The sequence below is a fragment of the Armigeres subalbatus genome, chromosome 3 (assembly GCF_024139115.2).
Source record: "Armigeres subalbatus isolate Guangzhou_Male chromosome 3, GZ_Asu_2, whole genome shotgun sequence".
Classification (NCBI taxonomy): Eukaryota; Metazoa; Arthropoda; class Insecta; order Diptera; family Culicidae; genus Armigeres; species Armigeres subalbatus.
Genome location: NC_085141.1, coordinates 187,321,148 through 187,331,571, shown reverse-complemented (window position 1 = coordinate 187,331,571; position 10,424 = coordinate 187,321,148). Strand labels below are relative to the sequence as shown.

Here is a 10,424-nt window from a genome sequence, read left to right as displayed (position 1 = left end):
TTCAATTTTATTACCTGAGGTCGAGATTGAGTGAATTAAACTTACATTTGGGTAAATAAATTTTCCGTTGGGTACTTTTTAACATGGGAGTAAAGGCAAACTACTTCGACCCTACTTACTCAATTTTGGCTTCCCGTACGGATGTTCGAGGTTGGGTGAATTAAACTCACTATTGGGTAGTTTATTTCTTCCGTGTACGTTGGGTCGATGCATGCTGCAGCTCTCTTTGTTTATAATTATCATTCATGAGAGTGAGAAAACTACCTAATATTGAGTTAAAAATTTGAACTTCGTACTCAAAGTTGAGTTCTTTAAACTTTTTTTTTAGGTTCTTTATTTTTTCTGTGTAGCAGATTTTTCCCACAGTTGTGCAGAAACGTCAAAAGCACGTGTTGGTGTTATGTTTTTTACGTTTGTTTTCTTCTAAACTTTATTCAAGAAATTTTTGGATTATTTAAATAAAATATTGATGTAAATAATACTTTCCGGTGTTTCCTCAAATAATTGTCAATTTATGAAGTTTTAAATAAGTCAGTAATTGCCATATTCCTGGAATTATATTCTCAGCGTCAGTCTGCTTTGTCTTCGATTGAAATATTCGGATATTCTGCAATTCATATAATGGTAAATATTTTCAAACTACATAATTATACTGGATATTTACTTATAGCTTATAAGTAGTTACTGAACTAAATTTCAAACTGAAATTTTAATTCCTCAACAGCCGAAAAACATACAAAAAGAGCTTGCCAAATGTAAGCATCCGCAAAGTAGAAAAACGTTGGCGCTAGCAAGGAAAATGAAAAAGTATTTAACGGTGACCTATACCAGTTTCATGTTTAAAATTTCATGCCGTTTCCTTTTTCTAGAATAAACAATCGTGAAAAAAAGAAAATGGGCCACGCTGTGAAAGCGAACATTGTGGGAAAAAAGTTGGGTTGGTTTGCAGAACAGTTGGAAAATCGTTCAGAAGCTCTTACCAGTCAAGAATTTGAAGAACTGATAAACAGGTTTGTAATTCAACATCTTCCTATCCTGCGTATCATAACATTGGAGCTCGAAAAGGATTGTAGATTAGATTGTAAAATCCGTCCACAGCTCGGACAATTTACAATTTACTGTGTTTTATATTTGCAGATATCTTTCAAGATTCGACGAGGAGCTAGAACAAATTAAACTAGTCCAATCAATCAATAAACAGCGAAACAACCAACATGCATCCCGAGAGGCATCCATCAAAATGACCCTTGAAAAGGAACAGGAAAACTTCAACGCAGGAGGATTGGAACTACCGGATCTTTGTAATTTATTGGAGTTCAAGAAGTTTCAACAATGGGATGGAAATGCCCAATCGATACAGCATTTAAAGATGCATTTTATTTCTCGGAAACAGCTTCAGTTGAACAGGAAACATGTCAATGATTCGAGTACAAACGAAAATATGGTAACAAATTGAAATTAATGGCTTTTGTCAGGTAACGAAAGACGTCCTTATAAAATTAATTATTCTCCAATTTAAGTTTCTTTAAGTCTTTATCCTTTTCCTCGCTTGGTTCGTCTTCATCTTTGTTTCTCTTCTTCACAATCAGCCAGGATTGCATAATCTTGTTTTTAAGATCAGTGGATCCCTTCGAAATAGGATGAGGCTCACTTCCAATCGGTTTATTACATTGATCCGATTTGTTTCTTGAGTTGTTGACCAAGTTTGACACACCGTACCATTTGATCGTTTCGCTTGGTTTTAGCATGTTCAACGCTCGAGTAGCGCCCACCTTTCGAAAATCCAACCATGCTTCAACTTCTTCATCCGTTTCCAATATTGCTGGGATGCGGTGATGAATAGCCGAGAACTTCTTATTCGATTCGAATGTAATCAAGGTGTAGTTATAAAGCTTGTCGCCGTTCTCGTCCTCCCAAACGTCGAAAAGGCCAGCCATTTTTAGGAGATTGATTGCCTCTTTTTCCAAATCCCACGTGGACCTGTCTTCCATTTTTACACCGTCATTCTGGGGCATGTGAATGTAGAAAGCGGGTCGTTCGGATGCTTTGAGTTCTTTGGTGGTCGTTTGCCATTCGTAGAAACCTTCACATAGAATCACACATCGGTGACCCGCTGCGAGCGGTGGGCCGTACAACTTGGATACTGCCAAATTCTCCAACCGACAATTATTGGTCGTTAGACCATGTTTGCGATAGTCACCCTTGTGCCAACGGGGTACCATGCTCCACATCATCGGCACAATAATGCGCTCCGAGCTCTCTTTGGCCTCGTCGAAGTGAGCCGCGGATACCAGAACCGGTGTGATGTCTGTCGGGGCGATGTTGTGCGATGGCTGGTACTTTCGACCGCAGTTGAACTCATTGCGATATTCCGGTATTTTGAGGTTGCTATGCGATTGTTTTCGATATTTGCAACAGCATCGAATCTCTTTCGGCTCAAGTGTCCTAGAAAAATATAAGATAATGACTAAACAGAGATGAAATAATACTTTTCTGTGGGTGGGGGTGTTTGTTACCTTTCATATGGGGAGTGTTACCTTTCATATAACGCCGATGAATGATGAAAAATGCGTTTAGAAATTGTTGGAATGCACTTTTAAAAATGAATTAATTTCCATGTGTTTTCCCGACGATACGGGGCAATATGGGCCACCATTTGGGACAGTATATGGGGCACCCATCCAAAAGGTTATTTGGGGAAAAAAAGCCAGATTAATCCACCTAGCGTTGGTGGTGCCTTTCTCGCATTTAGTTAAGACACCAACCTTATATGGGGTTTATATGGTCCGATGTACCATTTTCTTCACGCAGAGAAAATCTACCTTTTTGAACTAAAAAATAAAATTATTGAAATATTTTTTTAAACCCAAATATTTTATTTTTCAAATCTAAACTAAAATATATTTAATTCAAAAATTTTTATTGTTGTTTCTACTGCAATCCAGTGTAACTAGTTTGTGGAGTAAATATTTGAAAAAAATACAAATATAATTATTGTGATTTTATTTTCCACACGAAGCCTAACCAAAAATAAAATAATTGATAATCACAAGAAATTTTATATAACATTGAAAGTAAATTTTTGATTATAATATTTATTAATTTTTTGAATTTAAGAAAAATATTGTTGAAAGCAAAAATTTTTCTTTTTGAATTAAAAATATTTTTTGTGCAAACAAAAAAATATATTGTAAATTCAACAATTTTTATTTTGTGTGCTGTTTTGGAACATTGTAGAAACAACAATCAAATCTGATTTTTTGTTGAATTCAACAAATAAAATTATTAGCCGGGGAACAATAATTATGTTTGTTGTTTTTATACATAATATTATTGAGATTAAAAAACATTTCTCTGCGTGATTACTTTTAAACGCAACGACCGATCGTTATCAAATTCAATAGTGATCAACAAGGCTTTGTCCCCTGTCGAATAAAACTTGTTGCGAGAGAATCGGTTAAGGATTACAGGAGGGTGAAACGCCTGTCATCCGCGGTACAATGGCACTCTACCCAACATCGTTTTTGGTACTTCTGTTTTTGGTACCCTGTTTCTGGGTAGTATCCAGTTTTCCGCGAGCGGTAATGGCCGCCAGTTTGCCTGCGGGTTAGTCTCTGATTTGACATTTCTGGAGGTCAACTGCACCCACCATTCGAGCATTTTGATCAATGTGGTATATAAGAAGGCTTGAATTCACTGAATCAGCACCTTCTTATATGCAACATTGGTCAGAATGCTCGGAGCGGTGGGTGCAGTTGACCTCCACAAACGTCATATCAGAGACTGACCCGCAGGCAAGCTGGCGGCCATTACCGCTCGCGGAAAACTGGATACCCGAATGCAGCGCTCATTTTGGGTGATTGGTTCGTACGCAGTTAGTGCCAATTATCGGAAATTAACTTCTCCTGGCGAAAACTTGCAATTAGTTGAGGTACATCGAGTCTTTTGTGTTTGTATGGCTTCTTTATGTCGAAAAATAGCTCGTCGATACTTCCGAAGTTTTGTTAACATGAATTAAACAAAATTAAAACAAAAACATTGTACACCATATTGAATGAATAGTGGGTAGGCGTATTAGCCTTCTCTTCAGTCCCCTGAAGGATTACTATACGAAAAGTTGTCTAATGTTTTTTTATAGCTTTTGTGCACACACATACACACGGACAGACAGACATGTGCTCAGTTTGTCGAGCTGAGTCGATTGGTATATAACACTATGGGTCTCAGATGCTTCTATAAAAAGTTCGCTTTAGGAGTGAAATGATAGCCTTTCGGCTCAACTTCGTTGTACGAGAAAGGCAAAAATTGTCGTAATATGGATGAATATGATATTCCTACAACAATTTAAAGTACTCCATACAAAATGACATTAATCAGCCGCACAACAGCGGACCGAATTGATTTGCCACACTTCAACATTTGCACATACACATTTCAATTGGCCTATGATCATTTTTGCCTTTCTCGTACAACAAAGTTGTACCGAAAGGCTATCATTTCACTCCAAAATCGAACTTTTTATAGAAGTCTCGGAGACCCATGATGTTATATACCAATCGACTCAGCTCGTCGAGCTGAACAAATATCTGTCTGTCCGTGTGTATGTGTGTGCACACGAAAACCGAAAAACATTAGCCACTTTTTCATATAGTAATTCTTAACCGATTTTCTCGCAACAAGTTGCATTCGACAAGGGATAAAGCCTTGTCGATCTTTATTGAATTTCATAACGATCGACCATTGCGTTTGAAAGTTATTAAGAAAATAGAATCGAACTATATAATTTGAATTATTGAATTATTTGAATTAAGTTGTTTTTTTTCTGTCCCGATCGCAGTAATGCGGTATTGTAATTTATTCGTAATAGATAATATTCGGCGACTAAAATTTGAACTTGTATCCGTCGAGCTGAGTCGATTGGTATATAATACTGTGGGTCTCAGAGGCTTCTATAAAAAGTTCGTTTTCGGAGTGAAATGATAGCCTTTCGGTACAACTTTGTTGTACGAGAAAGGCAAAAACAAATTTTATGATAAATTTAGTTTTGTATCAGTACAAACATGTGTGCACAATATTAAATTATAATAGATCTTTTGATTGTGATGCATTTTTGACCTGTATTTTAATCAGTTTTGTATCAAAACCTTATTTATAAACTTCAAATCTTATAATAATTCTGCATGTGCAGCGAAAATTTACATTTTCAAGTGTATTTTCATGTTTGAATTGAATTTTATTGCAGTTTTCACGTTGAGGCATATGTGGAGCATTCTCTTAAAGATCATATAGCTTTGACAATAACTTGTCAATAAGCTCAAATTGAGGGTGGATCATATTGCCTTGTATAATAATATTGCCCCTATTATCTGTCCTAAGGCTTTGGTCCGATTCGCGAATTAAAATCAAATTGAGGGAGTCAAACGCAAAGGGGTGTAAGTGACAAAAAGTTAGTTTGCTTCATACAAATCGTATGAAAGTTCAAATAATTACTAGTTTTCTGTGATTTTTCTCATATTTTTTAAACATCGTCCAAACTATATCAACATATTGCCGCAAAGCACAAGAACCAAAGAATTGTTTGCTGTAGTCAACTCAATTTTGACCAAAATGTCACTTACACCCCACTGCTTCTAACCCCCTCAATTAAGCTAAAAAATGACAGTTCAAAAATTTTCAAATAACCCTGCTGCCAGAGCAAGAATAATTTTGACAGATATTGAATCATTTTTGATACACTAATACGTAAGCACTTATGGGGGCAAAGGGGTCTGTCATTTTCTTACTCCATATAAATAAAAAAATGATTTGTATGGGAAAAATCATACATGGGGGGCGGGAGCGTTGAAAAACCCAGAAAAATTGCTTACGTAATTAGTGTACGGCCTCATAGATGTTTTGTTGGTTTTGCTGGGTAGCACAAGCCATTCTTATGAGCGGGGTATTCATAATTCCCGAACTGTCACTTTTAAGTTTAATTTGATTCACGAATCGGACCAAAGCCTAAGGTCTGTCTCATTTGGAGAATTAAACTTAAAAGTGACAGTTCGAAAATCAGCAAAAAATTCAATCATAAAAATGGCTGGTGCTACCCAGCAATTCCAATAAGACATCGATGTAAAATGATTCGATATCTGTCAAAAGTATCTTGCTCTGCGAGCAGGGTTATTCGATAATTATTGAAATATCACTTTAGGCTCGATGCCCACGTAGCGTCTTTTCAACTCTGCGTGCACAGCACACGGAGTTAAAAAGACGCAGTGGACGTTTCACGCAAGGTACCCAGCATCAAATGGAGTAATGCACACGTAAACGTGTGCACGACTACATTTGACGCTGGGTACCTTGCACTGCACTGCACACTGCACGAGTAGATAATCTAAAAAGATTTCATCACTAGACTATTAGGGGTTCTCTATTCCAATGACTTCATTTAAAGTTTTAGATCGGAAATATAATTTGCGTCCTTATTCATGAAAATAGTTTAAAGGGACATTTATGCCGAGAAATATAACGATTGTTTGCGGATTTCTACGCATATGACTACTACTATCGACACATCGCTTTCCATGCTAAATTTGTACTGCCCACGTGGTTGATGTTGTTAGACCATATTGCTATCACTTAGAATAAAGAACCTTTAAGCCGACTTTGTTCACCACTAAAAGTAGCAAGGCTTGCGAGAACTGAGCATTGAATACCTTTTTTATGAGCAACACTCTATAAAATATCAAATTCTGCCATAATAATGAAGTAGCGTTTTTTCAAGCTGCGTGCACGCCGCGTCCACGCAGCGTAAAAAACCGCCGTGGACATCGGCCCTAATACGTGTGCATGACTTATATACATTTGACGCTGGGTACCTTGCGTGAACGCAGCTTGAAAAAACGCCACGTAGCGTTAACGCCGTGTGCACGCAGCGTTAAAACGGTTTTTCAACGCCACGTGCACGCAGCGTTAAAATAACGTGACGCTGCGTTACCGCTTTTTCCCGGTGCACACCTGCGTCTTTTTGACGCCACGTGCACTCTGCGTTGAAATGACGCTACGTGGGCATCGAGCCTTAACCTCCTCATGTGTCTGTTGGAGATTTCCGTTTACCCTCACGGAAGAAATAAACTACGCAATAGTGAGTTTAATTCACCCAACCTCGAACATCCGTACGGGAAGCCAAAATTGAGTAATGGGCCAAACACAATTGATACGTTTGCGTGCGTTTTGACAGTTTTCCCATGGGACCCATGGGACATGTTAAGGTTCCCCCAAACACACGCGACGCGACAGTCGCGACGCGATTCAATCGCTTGGCGACAGCGATTCTGTCGCCGTTGGTATGGAAGCGTAAATTGAACATTGCCTGCAGCGACCCAACGATAGAATCGCGGCGACTAGTTGTCGCCGTCGCGGCGATGAAATCGCTTAGGTCTGGGGGAGCCTTTAAAAAAGGACCCAACGGAAAATTTATTCACCCAAATGTAAGTTTAATTCACTCAATTTGACCTCAGGTAATAAAACTCAAAATTGGTTCAATAATTGGGGTGGTTGGATTGTTTTACTCTTTTGTTTTTGACAACAAAAGAAAGAGTGGATGAAAGAGAAGAGAAAAAATAACTCAAAAGTTTAAAAATACTCAATAGGGGGTACTTTTTTCTTCCGTGCTTGCTCTATAAAAAAAAACAACATATTAGTGCTGTCCAATGAGAGCTTGAAGTAGCTCGAAGTTTCTCCCCGTCCTGCTCATGCCCATTTGTTGACAAAAAAGAACAAGCAGGACGGGAGCAACTTCGAGCTGCTCATTGGACAGCATTATGCAACGTACACACCAGTCAAGCAGTTTGACGAACATTGACTCCGCCCCCAAGAAAACGCTTCGGTTGCTGCTTTGTTTGAACGTGTGTGAAGTTGTTCGACCAACCATTTGACAGTTGGCGGCTCGGTTGGAAAAAATTAAAACGGTTTGATTTTGGTTTGAGTTGTCGGGGGTGGAGTCAAGGTTTGCCGAACATGTTTGAGCATTTGTAGTGAAGTTGCACAAACCCCCATATATTTTTTGATGGTTGGTGCTCAAGTTGGCGCTTCGGTCGTTCGTGTGTGATATTGTTGGTCGAATAAATTGATTGTTCGTGCCGGTGTTGGTAAAACTTGATGGATGTTTGAATAAACGAGAGGTGGAGTCAATGTTGGTCCAACTGCTTGACCGTGTGTACGTTCCATTATTCGCGAAGTCGAAGCAAAATTCTTCACACAAACAATGACAGTTCTTTATGGGTTTTTACTGTAGAGCAACAGAGAGGAGGGGATGGCGGCCATGTTTTACTCAAACTCTGACAGATAGCAATGGGATTTCCCATAGAAGGGGAGGAGCAGAATTTGCTTCGACTTCGCGAATTCTTTCTATTATGTACAAAAAAACCTAGATTAACCCACCTAGCGGTGATGGCGCCTTTCTCGCGTAAAAAGGTAATAAATGTAGCCTTTACGCTTACACCTCGATGATGTACAAGGCAAAACAGTTACACCGTCTAATGTTATGATAGAAAATATACACTAGTAGACGACAGATGGCGCTGCCAAAAGTTTCTCGGATTTCCTATGTTCGAATTTTGACTTTCGGACAATTTAGTACTATGTACATAGTACTATGAAACTGAACGAAGAGCATACTTACGCCTAAATGCGTGCAACACGAGCATCTTTATAGTACGATGAAACTCTTAATGGGAAGCCACGGATAAAATATTCATAGATGCAAGGCATTTTTCATAACACATTATTGTTCTATGTGACTATGTCTCATCACTATTTTAATACTATCTATTTTTTGCAATTATTATGAAATTCAATAGTGATCAACAGCGTTTTAGTCTCTGTCGGATGCAACTTGTTGCAAAAAAATCGATTAAGAGTTTCTATGTCAAAATCCGGCTAATGTTTTTATGGCATTTTGTGCACACACACACGCACACACATACACACACACACACGCACACACGGACAGACAGACATTTGTTCAGCTCATCGAGCTGAGTCGAATGGTATATAACACTATGGGTCTCCGGGAGTTCTATCAAAAGTTCGATTTTGGAGTGAAATGATATTAACTTAGTTGTACGAGAAAGGCAAAAAAAATATTTAAATAGGCGAATCCAAGTAAAAATAAGAAGAAGACACACGACGGTGTTGGTGTTAACTTTGACAGATCCTACAGCACAGCATAGGAAGATCATTTTAAAATGCTTATAATAAATTCTAGACAAAATGTAATTAAAATCTGATTGAAGTATGATACGGAAAAAGTTCCGAACTGCATGATAGATACATTTTTGGAAAATATTCAAAAAATTGAGATAAGCTTCCGAATATGTAATTCAGAGCTTTTTCCGTACCCTACATTAATCAGTTTTAAATTACAATTTGTCTAGAATTTATTATAAGCATTTTAAAATGATCTTCCTATGCTGTGCTGTAGGATCTGTCAAAGTTAACACCGTCGTGCAATGAGAATAGATAGAAGGTGAGGAAGAAGACCTAATGCAAGTGTGTTAGTGGATGATGAAAAATGTAAACAGCAAATGGTGACGTACATATTTGTAAGGCTTTTTATGGTAGCTCGTCCGAATGTAATAGTGAAAGCTTTTTCGCCATACACGAAAGGCACGCACACAATGTATGGATTTCCATACCTTAGTATTTATTTACATTGACCGTCGTGTGTCTTCTTCTTATTTTTACTTGGATTCGTCTATCCAGCTTTCCACGCTCGGTAATGGCGGCTTGTCGGTGTATAAAAATCAATCGGTCACTGTACTTTTTGACACTAGCTGGAAGAAAATTCACTGGCGAAAAGGCCTTTTTCCCCTTCCCCTCACCCAGGAACGCTAGTGAGCTTTCCTCCAGCTAGTGTCAAACGGTACAGTGACCGATTGATGTTTACACACCAACAAGCCGCCATTACCGAGCGTGGAAAGCTGGATAGAATTATATATAATATAATATACCCTATAGGAATATGTCCCGAATACTTACAGACAAGTTCTTCCACACATTTTACGATATATGCAATCCACTGCCTGCACAAATAATTACTATTTCAAAAAATATGCATGACGAACTTCTGTTTGGCGCATTCGCGTATTTTTTTTGTTTACCACAGTTGATTTACAACCCAACTGGATTTTACCGATTTTATATCTCGCTTAACATTTGAAAAGGCCCTGTAATCCAAAACGTAAACATTGAGAAAAAGTTGATCAAGTAAAATGCTTCATAATTTCATTATCTTTCGCACACTCAGTGAACTGGTCTATCGAAATTCATAACTGGCGCCTTACGAATCTTCGAATGATTATTCCACCAACAGTGCTTCTTATACGCAGTTACCTCCCCGAGTAATCAAGCGTCGAAGGGCGTGTGGTCTACATTCCGAC

General features: G+C 38.2%; 2 protein-coding genes across 2 annotated transcripts; one reads left to right on the top strand and one right to left on the bottom strand.

Moving 5' to 3' along the window:
- The first annotated feature begins 365 nt into the window (after nt 1-365).
- On the top strand, nt 366-1,458 carry LOC134225901 (translation machinery-associated protein 16 homolog). Its single transcript, XM_062706333.1, has 4 exons — nt 366-624; nt 725-807; nt 870-1,010; nt 1,138-1,458. The coding sequence occupies exons 1-4, from the start codon at nt 622-624 to the stop codon at nt 1,454-1,456; spliced, it is 546 nt and encodes a 181-aa protein (XP_062562317.1). The 5' UTR covers nt 366-621; the 3' UTR covers nt 1,457-1,458.
- On the bottom strand, nt 1,356-10,161 carry LOC134225900 (abasic site processing protein HMCES). The gene is made up of 2 exons (XM_062706332.1): nt 10,024-10,161; nt 1,356-2,445 (listed from the first exon to the last, which is right to left on the bottom strand). Exons 1-2 carry the CDS (start codon nt 10,041-10,043, stop codon nt 1,500-1,502), a joined length of 966 nt encoding a protein of 321 aa, XP_062562316.1. The 5' UTR covers nt 10,044-10,161; the 3' UTR covers nt 1,356-1,499.
- Between the last annotated feature and the right edge of the window lie 263 nt (nt 10,162-10,424).